This window comes from Cyclospora cayetanensis, unplaced genomic scaffold (assembly GCF_002999335.1).
Source record: "Cyclospora cayetanensis isolate NF1_C8 unplaced genomic scaffold, CcayRef3 CcayRef3_contig_11, whole genome shotgun sequence".
NCBI lineage: Eukaryota > Apicomplexa > Conoidasida > Eucoccidiorida > Eimeriidae > Cyclospora > Cyclospora cayetanensis.
Window position 1 is genome coordinate 288,438 of NW_020312048.1, and position 22,831 is coordinate 311,268.

Consider the following 22,831-nt stretch of genomic DNA (forward strand, 5'->3'; position numbering starts at 1 on the left):
CTGTTTATGAAAAAAAGTGGTAAGGGGGGAAGGGGGTGCTACTGGGGTAGGTTTTTACTGGGGGCGGCGGGTGGGAATGCGCCTCATCCTCCTGGGGGTTTGCCCTGGGGGGCTTAAGGGGCCTCCTTTCGTTGAGCGCTGCTCGAAGAGTTTTTCGCAGCGATGTTGTGCCGGCAGTGCCTAGGCGACTCTCCTGGAGTCAGCAAGCGGAGATGGAATGCTTGCCAAGGGCGACTTCATTGGAAGGACGAAGCACCGAAGTTAAGGGCAGCCCCCAAGTTCGACCAGCGAAGCACCCAGCCTGAAGCATCGAAAGGACGCCAACTCAGATGCTTCTAAAGACCTGCTGGCTGTATCACGTGGATCCTATCTGGGGGCGCTTGCTTCGAGAAAATCCTGAAACGAGACCGACTTTCCATGCATATGGTAGGCAGGGGGAGGAAGAGGCCAGGTTCTGCATGGCTTCGTGCGTCCTCCGACTCGGCAGCCTCTTGTGAGTTCGTTGGTAATAATCGCGCCACCTCGCCTTCTGGCTTAAAGGCAGAAGATTCCCGAGAACTAATAGTGGGAGCCACGCGCCAGGAGAATTGCCAGTCGTGCTGCTGGTTTTAACACGTGGGGCAGGATGAGAGTTGCTATATTGGCTAGAGCTTCACTACAGGTGGTCCAACAGGGCTTGCGATTGAGCAAACGCGTCGGAACCAAAGCCCTTGACCAGAAAGCCTTGGGCTGTCGTAAAGTGGTGGGTGGTGAACCAGCCAACGACCCCACAACTTCAGCCGGGCATACAAGCCCAGTAAGTCAAAATTACTTTTAAAATCGGTGTAAGGCACTATTTACTTATTCTTTCAACGCCATCGAGTGGTGCACACCACAGGTCGCCGTTGATTTCACCCAGGCAATCGCGCCGCCGAGCAAGCGAAGGGCTTAGAAGGAGCCCAAAACGCCAGATCGCCCTGCTGCCGTCGAAGATGCCTTCCCATGACAAATCAAATCACCACTCACGGCACGGAAGGCATCATTAAGTACATCACTCGCAGACAGGCCTAGGATATTGTCTAGTTAAAGCATTGTCTGCGGCTTGCAGGATACGCGAGTTCAGAGATGGCCCGATCTCAGTTCCACACACCGAGCCCATTCAAAAGGTCCCAATGACAGACTCCTCGCTGCCATAGATGGCCGCAGTATGTGTCGTGAAGAACTCAGCAAAAGTAGCCGGACAAGCATTTTCGCGCGCCGTCACAGTAGACCCAAGACACCCTTCGGCCCCCGGCCGGCTCACATGACTCACTCAGCAAGACTCTGAAAGCCTGAAATAGTTGGACAGCACCACTTGCCATCTAGCTTGCCGCATGTATTAGTACAAGGGTATAACGAATATATGTACCCCTCGGAAATACGATTGGGCTGAAGGCTACATCTTGTCCCTCTCCAACTAAGGTCTCGTAGGGAGACACGTATACCCAGAATCTTTACACACTTTACAGAGAGTTTTGGGGTGGTCCTAAGAAAAACTCCTGCCCTCCTCTTTCGGTGTTTCTCAGACTTCTCGCCATTAGAGGAAAGAGGGCTACTTTGGATGCACGTAGTTGTTGCGCTTCGCACTACAAGCATTCACAGCAGTTGGGAATGGCATCTAGCGCAGCCACCCAGCGCACACAACTTTGCGTCTACTTTCAATCTAGCTAAGGTTACTTCCAACAAGTACAATATACGATCAATCAAATCGTCCTGCCATTTTCGGTATTTCCCAGTAAACATAACTAATGTAGTAGATTTAGCCGAAGTGTAACTCAGGCCGCAACACTATCCCTCCATGTGCCTCCTACACGGAGCTAATCTTCCGGATGTAGCAACTGCATCATGGAGAAAAAGGCAATGAATCATGCCTTGAATTGCTGCGACAGTTGCAAGGCCGTCCGTCGAAGATATCGACTTCACCACGTTCCCCTTCAGCTAAGACATCTAGCTCCACCTACACAAATACCAAAGGCTCCTAGTACCAGCATGCAAAACTAAGCTGCAATATTGAACGGAATGTGCTGGTAGTTCACAAGAATGCGAAAATAGTCACTTTGGCGGCTTCTGGCCCCCCATCGCTGCACCATGGTCCTTGGCTGTCTAGTTTTCATGATAGTGGCAGCCTTCGGCCCCGAAGACCATGCGACCAGTCCACTGTTGTGCAGAAATAGAACCTATACACGTGTTGTGTCAATACCACTGAATAACATGAAGCGACGCGGGAGAAGCAACCCTTTATGCATGAAGATGTCGGCGCAAACATATACAACTTTCAGTAACTCTGCAGACGTGTACGGGCACATGCGGCAAACAGTCTCCTAGCTAGTTGGCGAGCGCCTATTTATAGCCGTTGCCAAAACCACCGGGATATTCCAAAACTCGGTTGTGAAAACTGAAGCACTACGCTTGCCGCAAGCAGCCAAGGCCTTGAAAGTGTCAACGCACAAGTTGGTCTACAGAGGAGGCCCGATGGGGCAACTGACCTTCACGAATACATCTGATTCGTTGTTGCTTCAGGCAGTTTTGCCTGCATGCCTGCAGCCATACGCTCACCCATGAACACACCAGCCTTCGCCATAAATACCGAAGGCCATCTAATATTTGCATATTGTTCACCTGGTTGTGGCGCACTAAACATGCTTTTAGGGAGCGCCTGTAGCCCAAAAGGCAACGCAGAAGTCCGAATGTATGCATACCATTGTGCGCTTCGGTAAGCCGGAGTTGACATGCCAAGCGAGACCTGCGGGAAACAGACTCGCTTGCGGCGTGTTTAGAGAGCTGCCCACTAATACGACATTCAGTGAGAAGAAAGGCAATGATAGGGTTTCCAACTGGAGGCCTAACAGTGGCCTACGTGGCTTCGCTTCCTGGGGCCACTTCCAGAAGATCCGTTTCTTCAACTTCTGCCTCTGGAAACTTCTCAAAGTCCTTTGGCTGCAATCGCAGCACCCCCGCCCCCCTCTTCGCCTCCAAAAGAAAGCAGCAGTGGCAATTCGTACGCAGCCGCAGCGTTACACGCGGGTGCTGCTTGCGACTATACCATGATGCTGGAAGGGCTCCCTTAACAGCAGGGTCGAGAAGTGGCGACTGTTGCTATGTGCGATGCCCTCCTTCCAGACACGAGCAACCAGATGGCGAGTGTTAGCCACTGTTCTAGAAGTTATTTCAAGGGACTCACACTGAGAATTACATGGCATGTGCTGCAGCCGCAACGCCCTCCGCAGGCCCCTTCCATATCGATTCCATTTTCGAATGCAACCGATAAAAGTGTTGTCCCCGGCTATAGGTCACACAGCACACGACGTTTGAGTCAATGAGTGGCTCACTAGCAACCCAGCAAAGTAGCCTTTTAGGGGAGCAAGTGCACTAGCTCGTTCGCTATCCGGCCCCATCCAGAAACAGGGACGCCTAGAATGGGTATTCGTTGGCGCGTCAAAATCGACACTGCATGAAGCTGGGCTATGTACTTCTGGGGAATGCAGCGCGGGAAGATGCATCGCTGCTTGTCCAGCCTACACGGTAAGAGCACGGCAGTTGCATCTTCTCGTCGGGGGAGACGAAAATGACGATAGACGGGGACTCTTGCTGCGCCTCAGCTTCAGAGGCAGCGCAAGGAGGGCGCTTCGCAGACTCTGTGACTTCCGTTTTGTGGGATGCGCAGCGCTGCTGTAAATAAGTCAACTTCAAAGGAGCACTTGCTGCCCCTGCTGGAAGAAGAAGCTGTGCCTCTCGACAGCTTCCAGTTTTGCAAAAGAAAGAAACCTGGAGGCTAAGGGCCCTCCTATATTGCGGTAGCCTTCCCAGCATCGCCCCAACTTTGGAGAAGGCTGTACACCTGCAGCCGAGGGGCCCTCGCTTGTGCGCTCCTCTTCTGCTGCCTTCGCAGAGCACAATCTGCACAGCCGCGATTGCCTCAGGCAAGAAACAGAGATGAAGAAGCTGGTAGAAATGCTGTGCGAGGTTTGTTCGGCGCCCAAAACAATAGGGCCTCAAGCACTCCTTACGTTGTACCCTGGTGTTGGAGCAGGCCTGCGCCTTCTGCTATAAAACCGCGGTAGCATCCCCTCCCACCAATGCAATGCCAAAATACGCGACGATGAGTTCCCAAATTCGCTCTAGAGAGAGGTGCTAGCAGCGGAACCTGAGCTGCGAGTCTCCTGCTTTCCCCGAAGGAGGGGACCCTTGCTCACATGCAGCATGCAAGGGCCCCCTCCGCCGATTGTCGAAGTCTCGATTAAGAAGCTATTCTATGCAGTCTAGCTCACCAGTATATCCCTTCATAGCTTTTTGATTTTCGCACTTGTTGGGTAGGACAACGCCTGTTCCTTCGCCTCGAAATGCTCTGAACCCCCACAATTCATCTCTCCAAGGCTTCCTGCGTGGAAGGCGGGGGGCCGGAACGGGGAAACAAACGAAGGAATGGGATTCGGAGGCTCTTCTAGGCGAATTTTCGGGGTCTGCAGCTCTCTTAAATGTAGAAAGCTTGGCCTCTTCAAAAGCTAGAGGCTCTTCCTGTGCGGGCATCGTTTGTGATCGGGGTTGGGGGTAGGCGGGCATCTTGAAACAATGTCTCCTCCGAAGCGGCGCAGACCAGGCTCTAGCAGGAGCACTATCCACAGAAGCCACAGCACCACGCGACTACCGTCTTGCCTGCGGAAGGAGCTGAAGGAGCTTGAGGACCCTAGCAGTGGGGTCGACTCGGGAGGGTCCTCATGCAGTAAGTCTTTTACGAATTACACGCTGCCTAGTAGCCTTCCTTGCCTAAATCCCACGCATTCGCATGGCACGACGCTTTCTGTAGAACCCCCTGATTCTTACATGGTGCCATTTCGCCGCTTTCTGGAATTACTGCAGTGTCGGATGCCGAGCAACAAGGACTTGGCCAGCAACAGCAACGCCAGCTGCCGCGCAAAGCACGGAGGAAGCTCCTGCGTGTGCAGCAGCGCCAGCAAAAGAAGGAGCACCAAAGGGTACGAAAGAGACAACGAATGGCGCAGTACGCGGAGGATTGTACCGGTACTCAACAGCCTAGTCCCGCCACACGGAAAGCCAAGGCGCCATCTCGGAAAGCCGAGGGGCTGAACAGGCAGGCTTGCTCATCAGAAGAGGAGGCTGGCTGGAGCAACGGCTCTGATGGTGACTACGAGACTTTTGGAGTGTCGCGAGATAGTGGCAGCATTGGTGCAGCAGCTGCAGCGCTTCAGCAGCAACAACAAGGGCAGCAACATGGCCCCGACTTATTGCAGCGTGAATTGAACATTTTAGAGAGGCGACTGGGCCTACGCAAAAGCGATAAGCAGAACATAGAGGCTTCACGCGCCAAGGCTCAAGCTAAGCTGCGAGAAGAGCTCAAAGGAGACGGCTTTGATTTGGAGCTGCAAGATATCCTGGATGATATTCTGGTACGACCTTCTTAACCCCTTAGATGCATTGTAACTCTGTTCGTCTTGCTACTGCCGAGTTGGCGCTTTCCCTTCGAATTGCTTGATCGCGACAAGCGCATCGGTGCGGCTCTTTCTTACTTGCTTCACTCTTAAGATATTCCTCCTCTGCCCAGGGTCTCAGGCCTCTGAATTTTGGCCTCTGTGCGCGTCTGCTTCTTTGCAGGCAAAAAAGAGCTTTAAGGGCAGGCTTAGCGACGTGGATGCTCAAGAACCGGACGGTAAGTGTGGTAGAGCAGAAGCTGAAGCCCCTTGCAGAGAGAAAGTGGTGATAGAGCCCATGTATTGGGGGAGCGAGGTGCGCAGAGTAGCAGGGCCAGCATCCTGGCTTCTCCAGGCTATCAAAGGACGCCAGCTAGTGCTTCATTTGGCACGGAGTATTCCGAGAAGGAAGACGGTGGCAATGGAGGAGCACGACATCCATGTGCATGAATTGTGCCCGCTTAATCAAAATCTCCTCTAAAACTATGGGAGAAAGCTGCAAACGTGATTTCTGGTTTGCAGCAGTGAGGACCGCTGCACGTTCTTGGCAGTTTCTTTTGATGCACAAATCCTGCATCGAACATCGCTCGAGACGGTCTGGCTGCATCGGATTTGATACCGTGTGCTGTGTTTGCAGGCACAAGCGAGGCCTTCGATGCCGATTCCGTAGGCACACGCAAATCGGAGGATGAGTATGAGAGGTATGGCGTGTCTCTGGACAGCGGCAGCATCGGCGCTGCAGCTGCTACGCTCAAGCAGGAGCAACAACAGCAAAAGGAACATCCCGATGATCGTGACGCCCTGCGGCGACAGTTGCAGATTTTGGAAAAGCGGTTGGGCATTAACCGAGGCCGTGGACCTGAAACGGAGGCTCTCAGGGTTAAAAGGAGGAAAAAACTAAGGGAGGAGCTGGAGGAAGACGGCTTTGATTCGAGCTTGCAAGATATTCTGGATGATATTGTGGTGTGTCTCGCTCCCTAGCTTTCCTGCTCCATTAGCCTCAAGCGGCGCAGCAGTCCATAGAATGGTGCAGTGCGAGGCAATCGCTACATGCACACGGCTATAAGACAACATGGGACGAGCATGCGGACTTCTTTGCAGGGCGCTGGAGAAGAACGCGAGGATGCTGCTGGCACAGATGCTGAAGCGCCTGACGGTAAGGGAACTCCAGGGGCAGAAAGCAAACAACACCGTGTATAGAAAATGACTTGCAGCAGCAGGAGAGCCCGCCATCCACAGCGACACAGTATACTTGTGTATTCCGATCGTCTGCGCTATGTTTGCAGATGAGGCCGGAGCATTAAGCGGGTACGAGGAAGAGGACGCCTATACAATGGACGGAGATGCCAACTGGCCGGAGGAGCGCGATTCTGCATCAGATACTGATTCCTCGGATTCGGTGAAAGGCATTGCAAGCGCCCAGGAAGGCTCTTCAAAATCTACTCAGCTTCGTGAGGGGCATGAGAGTGCAGCTGGATCTCAAGTGTATGTGGCTCCTCATCGCCGACGGGAAGGACACGCGGGTTCTAGTCACTCAGCGCAAGTATTATCGCTCGACTCTATTAAGCTGGAAGTCGTACGCGCCCTAAATCGTGTGTCCGAGGGCAATACCGAGCCTGTCCTCCATCAGCTTTTGCGAGTTCTACAGCGCAGCGCAGCTGAGGTGAGGATGCATTGCAAGTGATGTGCGTGGCAGAACAAGCACACCTGGCGTCTTCTGCTTTGTAGGGCTGCCTTTATGATCCCTGCTTTGTGTAGTGCTGAGAGACACATCAGGAACCATTTAGCCTGCGTGACGCCCCATATGTGTGTGGATTTTCTAGCGAGACAGAGCACATCGCGTGTCTCGCACATGTGGGCTGCGACATCATGATGCTCGGGAAGCCATCAATTCTAAAGTAGAAGGCTTCATGCAGGTTCTGTAAGCTGCTGTAGGCTGCACTGCCTCAGGTACGAAGGGAGCTTGGGGATGGCGCGGAGGCGACGGAGGCGCTGCAGACGTATACATCTCGGGTCCGACAGCTCCTGTGTGATCAGCTCATGCAATCGTGCATAAGAAGCCGCTTTTCAACCAATTCTTTGATTGCCACCCAAACAGCTCTGTGCTGCGCCCTTGGCAAGATGTGGGACATCGAGGTAAGTGGTGCGAGGGCTTTCGAAAAGACCCAGGACGTTTAAGCGAATTTCCTCCCAGTTCATGTTCGTTTAACATCGATCATGTGGTCAGGAGACATTAGGCAAGAAGGCGGAGAAAAGTTTCGACGAATATGCATGCTACCCTGTGTCCCCTTTATATGACTTCAGCTGTGCCACGATTTTCTCGTGGCGCTGGCCATTGATTTCTCCAAGCATTTCCCAAAAGCCTTGATTCAACGAACTCGCCAGCCGGAGAATGGAGCGACAGACACAGATTCTTTGATAACCCGTCATGCGGTCGTGGGCTTTTGCTGTCTGTACGACTTCGGCTTTGCTTCTCCGCGATTGTTTGTGGAGCTTATACAACGGGTAGCCGGGTCACAGAGAACCACCACGGCAGCTGGTGATACCGTGCCTACCACTACGGAGCTATCAGATTTTCGAGTAGAGCTGCTGCTTCTACTACTCCGGTTGGGGGGTGAGAAGCTTCGTCAAGATGACTCAGTTCTGTTCTCCACTACTTGGAAAGACCTCCAAGGACTTGTGAAGATGCTGCAAAATGATTCCCGGGCCCGGGAATCTGGGCAAGCGCTGTGTGCCACGGAAGAGCACTCAGCTGAGACAGGTGGGCTTCAAGTACTGTTTTGTTTACTCCTCAAGCAGGAATTCCAGCGGGAAAATGAATCCGTTTGTATGGGCGATGTGTCTTCTCGGGCCATGTTGTCAGGTCGCCAACGAGCCCTACTATTGGAACTGCAAGATCTGAAATCTGGAAAACAAAAAGACAGGTTGATGGTCGTTAAAGCTTCTCAGGATGCCATGCGGTAAGGAGCTAAACAGCTGAAGCTCAGATTTGGAACTGCTAATCACCTGTGACGAAGCTCGATGCTAGGACGGGTGCTTCTTGTATAGCGCGCTAGCTATGGTTGCCCTGAGGGCACTGCTTTCATGTGGTGATAGGCGTCTTAATGCCATACTCGAGTGTGAATGTAAGTCCCCGCCTGCACCTTGCGAATTTTTCAGGCGCTGGCTGAGAACTAGCTCGGTCTTCGGCCCCACGCTACTAGCAGCACAGTTCCAAATCGATGGATCATGGGTAGCTTTAGAGCGTGGACACCGACCGGATCTCTCATCTAGAGCTGCAGAGGCTGCTAGATTCCAGCAGCATCAGCACTTACAAGCAGGAAGCGCTGCTAGTGCTCCAGATGCAGTGGCCGTAGGCGCTGCCGCAAATCGTCTACAACAGAAGGCCTCGCTTCTGAGGTACGCGCAGTGCTGCGCAAGAATCTATGACACCTGTCTGCAGACATGCAGGGAACGTTGGCTTATTAGCAGTAGCTTCTCAGTAGATACCCACTCTTGGGCCTTTTGTGGTAGACAGCCAATTGATGCGCAGTGAGGCGCGCGCCGCTGAAGATTGGGGCTTGCTCCGTCGTGCGTCGCTGCTTGCAGGTTGAACACGGAACTCCAACAGAGGTTGTTTGAGTGCTTCATGATGGCTAGCAGCCCAGATGACTGCTTGCGGCTACTTCAGAAGGCTGGACATCTCTCACTGAAAAGGAATTTCGTGAGTCCCGCCTCATGTGTTTGGTTGCTGATTACAGCATGCACAGCAAAACGAGACTGAAGGCTTCACAAGGGATACGCTGGAGGGCACGGAAGGAAGTTGAATCCGCTGGGCAGGGCTAGTGAGAGGCCGCACATGCCTTACTTGCTGTCGTCGTGTTTTCGACGATCACACTCTACTTTTGAGGGCATAGTTTTTGCTGAGTGCTTCAGGTTATTCAGACTGTGGCCGTTGCGATGCAATGTTGCTTACAAGAAAAGCTCTACAACCCTTTCTACGGTATTGTGCTCTCTCGCCTGTGCGGCCTTTGTGGCTGTGGAAATACAGCAAATGGCTGCAGCACTGCATCCTGCAAGTGTTTCCTTCTATGCGAGAAGGGAGCGGCTCGTTATCGCCGTACGATCCAGCGGGGGCTTGCAGCCCAGGCTTCCGCAGCTCACGGTTTCTCCGTAAGGCGGCTGCTAAACCTGGCAAAACTAACTGCCGCTATGGTAAGTCGCTTATTTGAACTGCACATTTGAGGGGGTCCCGTTTGGCCTAGCAAAAAGTTATGCACCTTCAATGTATACATACCCAACATGGCCACCCTTTCCGTAGTAGAAAAGCGCTATTGCCGGACCGAATGATTTCATCTCATAGGTGGCACTTTCGTTTGCGTTGGATTTACAGATTCGCTTACATGTTGTTGATCTACGCATCGTCCGCTTCTTGAGCTTCGACAGCGCAGGGGAGGAGCAGGGTCCTATGGGACTTTCCGGGAAGTTGGGCGTTTTCCTTCGAGAGGTGCGTGGCATATAAACCCGTCCAACCCCTGTGAATCCCAAAATCCAATAATAGCGAGCTCGGCATTGTGGCTTTGCCTGCCGATTTAGCGAGCTCTTTTAATTTTGCATTCGACAAGATGGTCTCACACGACGCGTGGGTGAGCGGTTGCGTGCGGTGATGCTGGCTTTTTCTGTGGCATCTGCAGGTTTGCGTTGAATTGCTTTGCTGCCCCACGGCTGCAGCATCCCCGTTTCCGGCAGCCGCAGATTGGGAGCAAACTGCTGTTGGGCTTTTTAAGTGCCTGGGCCCGATGAGCGATATTTGCGAGGCCTTCATTACGCTGATGCAAGACGTGATATTGCCGGAGGCAGAAGCGTGTGATACCGCTGCAAACTCCGCGGGTGCCGCCAGCAAGGGTTGTGCCGAAAGTACACTGAAAGTGTCCGTAGTGAAATCAGCGATACGCGCTTTGATGGCTTATCGAGAGCCGGAGGCATAAGGCATAGCACGCGCTCTCAAACTGACTTGCGTCTCGAGAATTTTTGCCATCTCTACGCGCGTCGACGCAAAAGCCTACTGTTATCCCCCTGAGCCTTGCAATGTACTACCACGCTGACAGGACAAGCAGTGCAACACTCACGTATGGAGCAGCTGGACAATAGTGACGAGTCCTATCTACTAGCGCATATGGTTAGTAGGCTGAAGGAAGCGCCTCGCAGCTGATTCTCCTGCACCTAGCCTCTAAAAAGTCTTTCTACACTTTTGCTGCACATATCCACGGTTGATATCGGAAAACCCCGAGTACAGAACGCACAGCTTCCGCCTGCATGTGCGTGGAGTAGTGCTTATTCAAACACGACGTAATTGCGTCCGGTTACTGTATTAGTAAACTAAGGTGGGGCTGACACTCTCCCCCAGAAAGGTTACTAGGCCGTGCAATGAATGCTTCCTGCCCTAACGCTCTGCTTGCCGGGTAGAACCTGCGGCTTCTGGCTGCGAACGTCATTTAACTGCTATTTGGAGACTGGGCAACATGCGCGTCAAGGCGTTTGCTCGTCTCCTTCCACGCTCCGGCGCACTGGCTGACCAATTGATACACCGCTGACCAGTTAATACACCGTCTCGCCAGTCCTTTAGACGCGCTAATTTTTTAAAAATCCTTGTACATTGCAGGCGGGGAGCTCGTTTCAGAAGCATGGGCAGCATTCAACTTGCCAGCAGCGTCACAGAGGCACCTCTCGAGCGGAAGGCATCAAGGCATTCGCTGATCTGCTGTAGGGCTCGTCGGTAAGCTTCCGCCTTGTGCGGTTCCACTCCTCTGGCTAATGTTAAGCCCCGTGGAATGCGCCGCTCGCGACTGCACCGACTCAACGTGCTGGCCAATTAGGGCACTGACATGTTCCACCTGCTTAGCCCATACCTCTGCCAAGCCGCCACCAGTAACAGACATTGCTGCTAGCCCTCTGCTTGCGCCCGAGGAGGAGCTGCTCCCTCCACTCATGAGCGGAAAAAAACCTACGCCCTCACTTTCGGGAGCGCCGCGCTTTAGCCAAGACTGCAGGCCGCGGGATACCGAGTCAACCGCTGAGTAAACGAGTCAGCGCATGCACAAATGTTCGCTTTAGTCCAGGCAGCCGAAGCGAGAAGTATGCGGAAGCCTGCAGCTCCTCGCCATCTCTAATTCCACAGACTGCGTTACCTAGCGTGCAGACGCATACTGTCCCCTAATCACGACCACCCACCGTACATTTTCTACGCCATCAACGCTTCCTGAAATCGCCTTACCGTCATCGAGTCTTAGCCTGTGCATCTGCATCACTGATTCCTTTGGCTGGTCCGGCTTTTCTTTCCTTGTCTGTTCACTGTCAGAAGAAACTGGCTGAGCCTCCGTGTCAGACTTCTTGTCGCAGAAGGGCCGCACCAGCGCGGCAAACACTGCAAACGAGCCACACCGCGTCAAAAAGCACGTTCAGCGCCCTTCCTTACACATCCCATCTCGCATGTAACAGAATATGCCAGCACCTGCACGTGGTTTCTAAGGGGATGTTAGGGCCATGCCCAGTGTGGCATGCGCGGCTGATCGGCAACTCGTACCTGGAAGGGGTGCAACAGGCAAAAGAGAAAGCCGCTCGTTCGGCACGAGGAGAATCGGCCGTGAACATTTTGCTCCGCTGGTGCTGGTGGCAGAGACATGGGAGACCTCGCCAGCCTCAGAATCGTTCGACTTCAAGAGAGCGAACAGTAAGGAACTGGAGGCAGCAAAGCCGGCCTTCACGCACCGTCTGAAGCGCAAAAGTGCAAGATTAGTTACACCAGATGAGCGCTTCTTCCCGCGCGTAGGGCAAAGGCGCCCCTCCCTCTGACGTCTGCTGAAGAAACCTTTTGGGCTCCGGCAGCAGCTGCAGGCACAGTCTACGACGACGCCTTACGTCAGCTTTTCGGCAAGAGGTGGGTGCAGCCACTGCCGTCCTTGCGAGGCTACTTTCACCAACGCCTCTGCACTATGCTGGCTGCGTAGTCCGTTCTCGATGGCTTTCTGAAGGGGTCTGGGGAGCGCCTCAGGGGCGTTGAGTGTTGTGTGCAACAGAGCGGAGGGTGGCGGTGCATCCAAGGCAACTGCCAGCAACTCGACGTCGACGAGCAACTGCAGCAAGAAGCTTTGGTCCTGAAAGAGCGCATGCTGGCTCTGCTGCCGAGGGTGGTATGCAGCCTTAGCAATCGCGTCAGATGCAACGATGGCAATCTCTTCTGCTGCGACAGCCTTCAGGGAGAAAGACAAGAGCGGCGCTGCAGAGAGATCCGCCAGCCTGTGTTCGCACGGCCAGGGCGCAACGGCGATCATGGGCGCAATGCAGCTTGCAGATGCAAAGCAAGCGCCATCGTAGCGTGTCTGTTCCTGCCGCGAACGTGCTGCTCACACTTCCGTGCGAGCAGCACGGTGCAGTCGAGATCGACTGATCGTGTCGCTCACTTGAGACGCCGCGATGCCGTCACAAGGCGCCGGTTTAGCTCCAGCAGCAAGACCATGGCAGCTCCGGATATCCCGAGATCTGGCTCATCCGCTGGGAAGACAGAAGCAAGAAGGGAGCACCAAAGGAATTATCCCCAGGAGAGGCCTGCCTCCCACGCAAACAGTCGTCCAAAGAGCCGTTCAGGGAATGCCACTTGGGTGGCTGACTGGCTCCACACGGGCAGAGAGGGTTGAGACGTCCACGTTTGTGGACGGTCGCAAGAAGAGAATACCGCAAAGGAAGCTCAATGGTCGGACTTAGCAAGGATTGCAGCCTCGCGTTAGTGGAGAGGAGCAGGGGGAGGGGGAACAGGAGTCGCCTAGGCTCACGCTCGGGAGCAAAACTGCTCAGCACTCGCTTTTGAGACAGCCACGCAGCTTGCAAATCCTTAACCGCCGTCCTCACAAACGGCCACAGGCTGACAGCGTACCCAGCGAGCGCAGCAAAGCAGAGGCCAGAAGGGAGAGACTTTGCAGCTTCCCTGGTAGCCGCAACGATTCTGTCTTTCTGTGCGCTTCCCCCAGCCTCAGGCTCTCCTGTGCTTTCATCATCACGAGCCTGAGTGCGCTGCTTCTCCAGCTCAATCGTTTGAGGTTCGGAAGCAGTCCACTCCGCAAGGAACGCGGCGAGCCGGTCCTGGCAGGGGGTCGTTTCAGATCCCTGAGAGAGCACACGAGAGAACCAGGTTCGCAGGTTGCGATCGGCTTCTCGTGGAGCGAGACGCTTTCGAAGCCGAGGTGACAGACTCTAGACTTGAGGAAATCGATTGCCGCCAGACGGCACTCAATGAAGGCTCACCTCCGAATACCCCTCCATGGACCCCGGCATGCTATCGACGGCGCTGCTTCCTTCCTGCGAGCATCGCTCCCAAGAAAGACGCAAGACGCGACGCCGCACGCTCCACTTGCGAACAAGGCGCAATCGCATAAAGGGATGGCGATGCCAACAGGAAGGCAGCCGCGAACAGATGACCACACAAACACGAGAGCTCTAGCTCAACAAGACGCAGAGGCGGACCTGGTAGGAGCACTCTGCCTTCGTGCACGCCACAAACAGCCACTCAAGTCGCCGCGCATCCTCGATGAGTGGAGCTTCTGCGGCGTCGCTAACGTGTGAGTCGCCCGCAGCTGCCCCTGCCGTGGCAGCGGCGGCACTCGCTGCTGCTACCAGAGGAGCAGCGCAGTCTGCAAGAGACTGAAACAACGACCCAATAAGGGCAGCGCGAAGCGGCACGGCAGCTCGCAGCTCCTCGAGATCTCTCGTCCCTCCGAATAGAGCGGCAATGTCTGCAAGATGCTGCCGAAGGGCCTGCTCGAAGCGCTCGAAAGAGCATTTCTTGTTTTCTCCTGAGAAGGTCGCCGTTCTGGAAGGCTCTGTACAGCAGACTCCACAAACTCGGGTGCCTGCCATGCATGCACTCAAACGGCCCTTAGGCTTCTTCGAGCAGTCAGAGACTCTCGACCAGACTTCCTACAAGCAGGCGTCTCCCCTTGTCGCGCTAATGCCGTACCGCCTCTTCCGCCAGGAACGCTCAGCAACGGCAGAGCCCGCATGCGCGACTCAGACACCGCGAGGCACGCGTTGGCACAGGACGCTCCCAGTGCTCGCAGCAGCTGAGCTGTGGACGGCATCTCGGAGAGGTCATAGCGAGGATTCTGGCGGCTACGCGGAGCGGTGTCGGAATTCTGGAGGAAGCCCTCTGGCGCTGGCTCGACGGCAAAGAGAGAAGAGCCTCGTGGAAGTCGCCAGTGTGAACCACGCCGTTGCAGCCGCTCCATCAGCTGAACGCAAACACACGCTCTCCGCAAACTGCACGACGCGATACCCCCCCCAGATTTCTCCTCCGCTTGAAGAAAGCAGCCCGCACATATCAGCGGCAGCCACGAAGGCGGTGACAACTCACTGTCACCCAAAAGGCGCGGACGGAGCTGAGGCTGAGCCGAGGCTCTTGTGCGGGAAGACGACAGAGCCACGTTCTCAGAGGACCATTCCAATGCTCGACAAAAGCTGCAGATCTGGCTCGAGGACAGAATTCAGCGTTCCCGCACTGACAAGCGCACCCCCACCCACGCTTGCTGCTGCTGCACGGTTGTGCAGCGAAGACAGCAAAGACTCGTGGAAGTGCCTGCAGTGCCCACACCATATTATTTGCAGTGCCACTGGAGCTGAGGGGTTTGAAAGCAGCCTGAGCCGCATGCACCACTGCAAAAGGAGGTTCTTCGCTCCCACCTGAGGGCCCCTCTGTCGCGCCACAGGCAGCGGCTCCTTGTTCTGCGGCATCCGCGACAGTGGGAGAAAACAAAAAGGCAGCCGACTCTAACGAGGCGGAAAAAGCCACAAGGAGACCCTCGGCAGCATCGACGGCTGGCAGCAGAGTGCCTCTTTCGCGGGTATGATATCCGCATACGGCGTCAATCGCTGCTCCGCTTGCCGCCGTCCCCTCCTCTGCCCCCCTGAGGGCGGCTAACGACTTCAGCGCCTCTCCCCGAGCTGAGAAAAACATCTCTAAGAGCCACTTGGCAGCTGAAGTGATGACAGCCTCTTCGGCGCCTTCGGTGGCATCTTGCAGGGCAGGCCAGCTGTCTAAAAGGTAAGTCAGAGTGGCGGCAGCAACGGCATCCGCTAGAAGGGGGAGCGGGAGGTTGGGAGAGGCGAGATGCCGCAGTGCCAACGCGCGCACCAACGACTCAAGCGCTGGAGATATTTCGACTGTATGTTGCGCTAGAGCCCAGCATCCTGACTCCTGGCTAGGTTTCTCATGCTTGCGCGGACGCTGCAACTGTTGGAGCTTGAGAACAACAGCCTTGGCAGACGCAGCTTGCTGGGCTCCCTCGATGTGTATCAGACGCAGTGCCTGCAGAAATTGTTGGCATCTGACGGCTTCACAAACCCGAGAAGGGAACAACAAGAGCTGCTGTTGCAATCGCTGAAGGGTTTGAGGCTGGTGCAAAGTCTCTTCTCCCTCTTGTATCTCAAGCGTTGTGAGCACAGGCGTACGGGCTGTCGAGAGACCCGCATTTCTGTGTACTGCAAGAAGGGGAGAGCGAATCGCCGCACACATGGAGGCGTTTATTCCACGGGCAAATAGAAAGTCGTCTAGCGGGGTGCTACGCTGCAACGGCAGCTCTCGCTCTACTAGAAAGCGGTGCTGGTGCAGCCTCTTTCCCTCGGCGCGCGACTCCCCAGCGTTAATGCCTTTACTAGCCAAGGCGTCAGCAAGACAGCATAGGCCCTTGCCCAGCTCTTTCGCCTCTTGCAAAGCCTCGTGGGCTGCCTGCTGCATGCGTGAAATCTCGGGGAGCCCCTCAAGGAAAGACAGGTAGCGCACGCCAATGAGGGAACGCAGCTCCTCTGCGTCATTCGCCTGCTGTAACTGGAGCTGTCGCAGCAGTTCCTGTATCTCTGGCACCGTCTGGCGCCGAAACACGTCGTCCACCGCCAAGGGGCTCAGCATCGCTGCCGTAACAGGGGAAGCACTCGAGTCCGTTGCGGCAGCAGCTGTTACGCCTGATACATGCGCAGCTGGCAGACCGTGCGAAGAAGCCGAAGGCAACGACGGCACGGCCACGTGGCGCTTCACGAAACATCCGGCTGTAGGAATATATGCGGAGTAGGGGTACGGATCGACGAACACTGTGCGTGCCGAAAAGCCGCTCCAACACAATGCTGTGGGATAATTCACGGTTCAAGGAGCCCCTACTTCCAAGAGTCACCTGAGGAAAGAATTGATGAGCCTAGAGAGGCTGTGGAGCCTCGCATTCAACTCTTCACCAGGCAGTCATGTGAGGAACCTCAGGCACGACACCAGAATGCGTCATGCGTTGTGTAAACTGCTATTGAGAGTACACAGGGACAGCTCAACCTGGGCAGAGACAGCACATCACAATAAGGAGTGAATTATTCCCACGCTACACGTAACTTCAGCCAGGAATGGTGCTGTCGTCTGCATATGCCGACGCAGTAGTTGTCAGAGAGCCGCCTCCGTGTGGTCCATGGGGCTGATCGCGGTCTAACCTTTAGAGTCACAACACTCTTTTGGTCTTCTCAGGGTAACGCACTGAACGAAGAAATTAATCTTTGGGCTACGGCTGGGACGAGTGGCCTGCAAAACGACCTGACGAAGCCTTTTTTCCCTCACAAACCCAGCATGCCTGCCGCTCTTCGTCTCCCAAATGGCAGAGCATTTCTCGAGGGAACGTCTTTGCAAGAGCTTTGGTAATCATATAAGGACTGCAAAAATCATTTTTTTGTCTAGCCGGCTGCCTTTATTCACGTGCGGGGAGAGCGACGCCGCTTCACTGAACTGCAGGCAAACGTACGACGGCTGTGAGGGAGGGCTGTCGAAACGCAGTGAAGATGGCTTTCCGCTGCTATATACCGCAGTTCTCTGCACTTGTCAGTGTACTCGGCCATCTCTGCAGCGTATATGGCGCCGTGGCAAGCGACAACGACGACAAAGATTGGACCATAGGACGCTATCCCCAAGTAGGGATCTCTCTTAAGGAATCCAGTATGGCCGATTACCCACCACTGGATATAACGGATGGGCCATATGTGTTGGCTGGGTGGGTCAGCGACGTTTCTCGTCGCCGCCGTCTGTCTAACCCCCTTTTCTTTCCCGGTGTTATCCAAGCTTTGCTGTTTACCAGTGTTGCGCTTTTCTTTATTTTTCGTAAGGAATTCAAGCTGTTCAGCAGACTCAAGTCGGAACGAAAAAGGCGCATCGACTCTGAGGCCAAAGTGCAATTTTTTTCTGAATCAAGGACGCTTATGATGACAGTATATCATTCTCTAGTTGATGTACAAAATAATCAGGCAATTACCGACGCCGCAATAAGGGGCATAAGTTCTGAAAATTTAACCGATCTGTTTCGCGATGTCATTGAACCTCTCACTGTAGTCACCGAGAAACTGACAAAGAGCTCTCACAGCATAATGGAAGTGATTCAATGCCTGGAGAATGCTTCTCCCCCAAATCAGAGCTTTGTCACTGATCTTGCAGTTCAAACTCTACAGCTGGAGCTTCGGAATCTAGAGACTAGTTTTGACCTTGCGAATGAGTTAGAGCTGGCATCCAAGAATCTGCAGCTCTTCTTAAAGGGCGCTTCCTCCAGCGAGGCAGGCCCTGCCACTCAAGCAGCACAAGTAGGTTCTGCGGGGGAGAAAATAGCTGCAGGTGCTCCAAGGAATTCCGTTAAAGGCCTACAGTTAGATTCCTCCAATGTGGAAACGACAAAAGATGCGGAAAAGTTTTCTAATCAAGGAGAAAAATCAGGATTATTGCTGAATGTGGAGAGGGGATTTGGGTTTTTCTCCAAAGGCGCACACTCAGTTTCCGTCGGTGAAGAAACGAAGACAGCTCCAGAACTGGCTTCTGCCAGAGACGTACAGCCAGATTTTGTAGCGGGGGGACTGACGACAAATGCGGTAGTTGCTCCACAGGTGCATCATGACTCTTCTGCCGAATGGAATGTATCAGCGGGAAATACTGTTACTCTTGGGGAAGGTGTTGCCTCCAATGAAGGGATTAAGCAGAAGCCGAACCTAGTAATTAACATAGTGGACAGCCCTCTTGCTGAAAAGGCTGTCACCAAACCAGCTGATAGCGTTGCCGCTCATCTCCCTAAATTGACCGCATCACTAACCCCGTGGCTGGAGTCAGTATGCGACCTGCATAAATGCTTGATATCTATTGTTCCTCATGCCATCGAACAAGCAGAACGGCTGATGTAGCAAAAATTCACGAGTAGGAGTCTCAATTCAGTGTTCTGCATCACCGCACGCCGCCTTGACAGTCGGGCATGAGGAGCAAGTGCATCTATTGACTTTGATGTATCAATGCACTCCTGGGTCCCTGTAATGTCGATGGAGTTTGTGTCAAGCAACTATACGAAGCCCCATCTTATTGCTGATGGAAATAAAACAGGTATTCTGCATTGTACGATGACACTGGCAAGTGCACTCTCTGCGCTTTTCAATGCAGTGATTTAGGGGCGTGTACCTTTGGGAATCTCATTTTTCAAGTGCCCACTGCAGCTGTTGATTATTGGTATCATTGAGTGGTGCCTCGCACAGGACGACAAGAAGCTCGTGTAGTGCCTTTTTTTTCAAAATGCATGCATCACATAGGGATGCGGTGGCCATGCGTACTTTTTTCCAGGCAAATTGACGTGCGTCTAGTGTACGAAAACGGTATTACATATTATGTTACTTTCTCGTATTTTTGTCTAAAATTAAAAGATAACTTCGTTCACTGAGCGATTGGTTCTAGCTTGCCACTGAGTTGGCAATGCGTAAGTCGATTGACCATTTTCCGTTGCCGTGGAGGGTCCTGCATCCAGTTTTTGTCCGAAGGCTTCGCAACTTTCTTTAAAATGGCTTGCAGGGAACGGCGAAAGACACCTGTGATAGCCAGAAACACGCAAATAACTTTCTTGATTATTTTTTCAGGAAATTTTTGTGGACCGATGCGTAAAAGTTGTCATCGTGCCCGTGGCTGTTGCAGGTCAGTGCTGGGAGCCAGGAGATGGCGCAAACCTGGAGAAAAAAAAGTCTCAGCATGATGTTGAGCCTTGGCGCGTAGGGCCTGAGAGCATTTGCGCAGCGGCATTGCATGTGCAATGGAACTGCGGATACCCAGCAAGCAACCAGTAGAGTGGGCGATTGTCGGGTGTGCTAGTTGCTTACGGCAAGCTCGTCGGAACCGTCCAGTGACAGCGACAAAATATGTTCAAGCGCAGCAGAAAATGATTCTGCATTTGGTTCACAGAGGAATCCCTGAGCACAGTCGCCACCCTAGGTGTTTCTGCAGGTCGCTAGAGGATGCAAAAGGATGCACGAGTGTAGACTTCAAAGCCGTGTGGGTCTCCGTTTGGTTGTTTGTAGTCTCGTGTGATACTTTAGTACGTGCTACGCCTGTGCCTCCAGTGTCTCGATTCAGCAGTGTGCGATCATCTACACTACAAAGCAATGCATGATATTCCGCCTACGAGGGTGTGCACATGAATCCACTATACGCGGTTATCGCAAATACGATGTGCGTTGCAATCATCAGTCTGTTAGGCGTGCTAGACTCACAGTTTCTCCGTGTACAATGGTTTCTTTGGGCCCGCCACTGTTACAAGCCACAGGAAGGCATCCGACGAACATAGCCTCGCACGGCCCCTGAGGAACGCAGTGCCACCCATTCCATGTGCACCAATATAATGACAAAGCAATTTACCCTGTACTAGCGTGTCAATGAGCTCAAAGACAGCTTCGATTAATCATAAGGTAGTTGATGGAGAGGCACGGATTTCATGAAGATACTCAGTAAGGCGCCGGGGAACCGCGGTAGCCTCACTATGCCAAAATGCTCGTCTGTAGGTGTGTATAGCATGCAGATGCTCCTTTTTAAAATGAGAAGTCTCAAGTCATCGGAAATGTTCTTGAGAAAGAGGACGTAACGCCTGCTCGCACCTTCTTGGATGGTTGTACTGGCATCTCTATTGCTGCCCAGGACACAAAAATTACGCTGCTTCGATAAACCCACAAGCTGATGGAAATACGTCGAACATTCGGGAAGGCGAACATCAAAGCCACCTGCAACGAACAGGGCAGTTCACGATCTCCGAATGCCACTTGGCGTAAAACCACAAGTCAAACAAACCACGAAGGCAGCAGAGGACAAGCACCGGCTCTATCGAACACTCTAATAAGGCCGCTACCTAACCGAGATGAACCTTTGTGAATTTTGGTAACCTGGAATCGACCGTAATTGCATTCATTCGCATCCCAGTGTTGCTAGTCACCAGCCACGATCAAGTTGCATTCAAGATTCTGCGGCAGTCTGGACACAGCTTCTATGGCCAACTCAATATTCTTCTTGGCCTCGAACCGGTTTAAGGACAGAGCGAATGGCCGAGAGAGATCGAATCTAAAGCAATTCACAGCAAGATTTGTCAACACAGGAGGTAAGACATGGCGCAGTGCAGCCTGGTTGCCTATGTAGAGGCCTCTAGGATGACAGCGCTTTGTGCAATCCCAGCGGCGGCCATGGGGCGGTGAGCTGCTCTTTGTCGTGTTAAACCACTAACCCTTGCAAGTCGCTAGAGAATTGATCGGAAGTGGTAGCAATTGGAAGTAAGTTGAGCTCTTCGAGATTTGCACTAATCGGGGGATACAGCACGCACGGCCTAACTTTTCTGCAGAGTAGCAAAGCATCACAAAAGCAGCCTTTTCCCCCTATATTCCATCCATGATGTGCCCTTTGCTGTTTTAGTAAATCCTTCGGCAATCAGCCAGAAAGCAAAAAGGCAGTCCACTGAGTCCATAGTCCGGTTCCTACTGCAAAATATCGCTGGGAGGATGAAAGATAAGCTATACGCAGCACAGTCCTCGTACTTCAGCGACGGAAATGTCTTGCAATAGGCTTCTGAGGTGAACTGGGAATTGACTAGAAACGCACTACACATTTCTGCAAAAACACACAGCAGCAGAGGTGATTAATCGCAATTTTTGCTTCTTCCATGACAAACTGGGTGGGCCGCTATCCACGCATCGGTCGGGATGCACCATTGTTTTCCTTTGACTTTATATAATCAACCATTGATCAAAGGTATGGACAGCATGCCACAGTACAGGAGAGTACCTCATGTTCTCTGAGCCACCGACGGGCGTGCCAAAGGCCGTCATCAGGAGGCAGCATTACACATTTTGAGGTAAAGAAGCGTCAAGTAAGTGATAGATTGGGTTACCGGTAGTTAAGGCCTCGAGCTTGTCAAACGGGCAGCGATAGATGCGCCGCAAAAAGCATGAATTCTGGCGGTTGTGCAACAGGTCTGGGAAGTGCCCATAAAACACGACCTGAGGAGGGAATCAAAGATTTTGCGAGGGCAAAATTATGGGTAACAATATTTTTCTATCAGTCATATAGCCACTACCGGGGACAATATATGCGATGTTTGAAAGGATATGCTAAACAGAGTAGCGGCCCCATTGTCACACCTTCTTAGCGATTAGGTAGAGAAGGGGGTTGATAGCGGCCACTTGGTCGTTGAAAGCAATATCGTATCCCACATGGCCTGATGGTAACAATGGCCCACAGCATCTCTGGACATCTTCAGTTGCGCTCCAGATTCTGCATCACAGCGACCAGACCTGTTATCCGCAGCAGGCTTACCTGTAACTATGGCGGCAAGTACTACGTACAGCATCCGCAAGACCGAACAGACAATGCGGAAACGCCCCAAGATGGATTGCGGAAGGAAGGACCCGAAGACTATTATATTTAGCCTTGCTGAGGCCAAGACACGCAGAGGCGTCAGTTGGGGGAACGGAGAATCAGTGGCACATGTGTATGGTACGCCACAGCATAGATTGATACCAGAATGTGTAGAAATCGCGTTCCCACTTCAGTACGAGCCCCATCCCCGAAGAAACGCCGACCAGTCTGCCCCAGATGCTCAAGTCACGACACTACCAAGGCAGAGACTGCATGCCACGTTATTGCCACTAACGACACAAAAACAGCGTACGGGAAGATGGTACGTGGCTGCGCAGGAGGCGGAAGGCGCTGCCTGCTAGGAAAGCAGCCCCCTGTGGTCCACTCTTGGACTTTCACTTTTAGAGAGCTAGATCAAGGCGTTTGCTCACGGTCTTTTGCTGCATGCAGACATCTATGTTTGTCCAGATGGGACGTGAAGAAATCAACTCTGTGTGAACGACATCGTGAATTTTGCAGGATGGCATGTGTGTGGAGAGCTGTCTCCAAAACAAGCTGCTCGGCGCCCCCAATGCCAAGATCAAGGTGGAAGAATGCGACTTTTTGTGGTAGACTGGCCATTTCGTCATGACGAATAATATGCATTCCCAGTGGCCGACAACCCAAGTATGGGCCACAATTCGCAAATATCCACTGACCCACGTTA

At 53.2% G+C, this 22,831-nt stretch overlaps 3 protein-coding genes across 3 annotated transcripts; 1 reads left to right on the forward strand and 2 right to left on the reverse strand.

Moving 5' to 3' along the window:
- The first annotated feature begins 4,587 nt into the window (after nucleotides 1-4,587).
- On the forward strand, nucleotides 4,588-10,411 carry LOC34617514. Its single transcript, XM_026334695.1, has 12 exons — nucleotides 4,588-4,738; nucleotides 4,876-5,423; nucleotides 5,587-5,730; nucleotides 6,216-6,407; nucleotides 6,546-6,600; nucleotides 6,665-7,107; nucleotides 7,380-7,580; nucleotides 7,749-8,404; nucleotides 8,604-8,843; nucleotides 9,033-9,147; nucleotides 9,817-9,930; nucleotides 10,118-10,411. Exons 1-12 carry the CDS (start codon nucleotides 4,588-4,590, stop codon nucleotides 10,409-10,411), a joined length of 3,153 nt encoding a protein of 1,050 aa, XP_026190480.1.
- A 753-nt stretch (nucleotides 10,412-11,164) lies between these two features.
- Nucleotides 11,165-17,647, reverse strand: LOC34617515. Its single transcript, XM_026334705.1, has 10 exons — nucleotides 17,452-17,647; nucleotides 14,827-16,556; nucleotides 14,421-14,554; nucleotides 13,941-14,286; nucleotides 13,253-13,646; nucleotides 12,884-12,974; nucleotides 12,342-12,719; nucleotides 12,007-12,194; nucleotides 11,698-11,847; nucleotides 11,165-11,496 (listed from the first exon to the last, which is right to left on the reverse strand). Exons 1-10 carry the CDS (start codon nucleotides 17,645-17,647, stop codon nucleotides 11,165-11,167), a joined length of 3,939 nt encoding a protein of 1,312 aa, XP_026190490.1.
- Nucleotides 17,648-19,173: 1,526 nt separating this feature from the next.
- LOC34617517 (alpha-1,3/1,6-mannosyltransferase ALG2) lies at nucleotides 19,174-22,746 on the reverse strand. Its single transcript, XM_026334715.1, has 11 exons — nucleotides 22,557-22,746; nucleotides 22,084-22,200; nucleotides 21,916-21,985; nucleotides 21,306-21,377; nucleotides 21,012-21,106; nucleotides 20,714-20,905; nucleotides 20,344-20,504; nucleotides 20,001-20,084; nucleotides 19,611-19,700; nucleotides 19,461-19,509; nucleotides 19,174-19,325 (listed from the first exon to the last, which is right to left on the reverse strand). Exons 1-11 carry the CDS (start codon nucleotides 22,744-22,746, stop codon nucleotides 19,174-19,176), a joined length of 1,272 nt encoding a protein of 423 aa, XP_026190500.1.
- Nucleotides 22,747-22,831: the final 85 nt, after the last annotated feature.

Excerpts from the sequence above, each read along its gene's own strand:
- LOC34617515 (XM_026334705.1), bottom strand. The coding sequence starts at position 17,647 with ATGCGCCTTTTTCGTTCCGACTTGAGTCTGCTGAACAGCTTGAATTCC. Across the intron at positions 13,647-13,940 it reads AGGCAGAGTGCTCCTACCAG|CGTCTCGCTCCACGAGAAGC; the intron begins GTCCGCCTCTGC and ends CGGCTTCGAAAG. Across the intron at positions 11,497-11,697 it reads CAGGCTAAGACTCGATGACG|CGGTTGACTCGGTATCCCGC; the intron begins GTAAGGCGATTT and ends TCGTTTACTCAG.
- LOC34617514 (XM_026334695.1), top strand. The coding sequence starts at position 4,588 with ATGTCTCCTCCGAAGCGGCGCAGACCAGGCTCTAGCAGGAGCACTATC. Across the intron at positions 8,405-8,603 it reads GCTTCTCAGGATGCCATGCG|GCGCTGGCTGAGAACTAGCT; the intron begins GTAAGGAGCTAA and ends CGAATTTTTCAG. Across the intron at positions 9,148-9,816 it reads TCTCACTGAAAAGGAATTTC|ATTCGCTTACATGTTGTTGA; the intron begins GTGAGTCCCGCC and ends TTGGATTTACAG.
- LOC34617517 (XM_026334715.1), bottom strand. The coding sequence starts at position 22,746 with ATGGCCAGTCTACCACAAAAAGTCGCATTCTTCCACCTTGATCTTGGC. Across the intron at positions 21,986-22,083 it reads ACTTGCCGCCATAGTTACAG|GCCATGTGGGATACGATATT; the intron begins GTAAGCCTGCTG and ends TGTTACCATCAG. Across the intron at positions 20,505-20,713 it reads ATGCAACTTGATCGTGGCTG|GTGGCTTTGATGTTCGCCTT; the intron begins GTGACTAGCAAC and ends TGTTCGTTGCAG.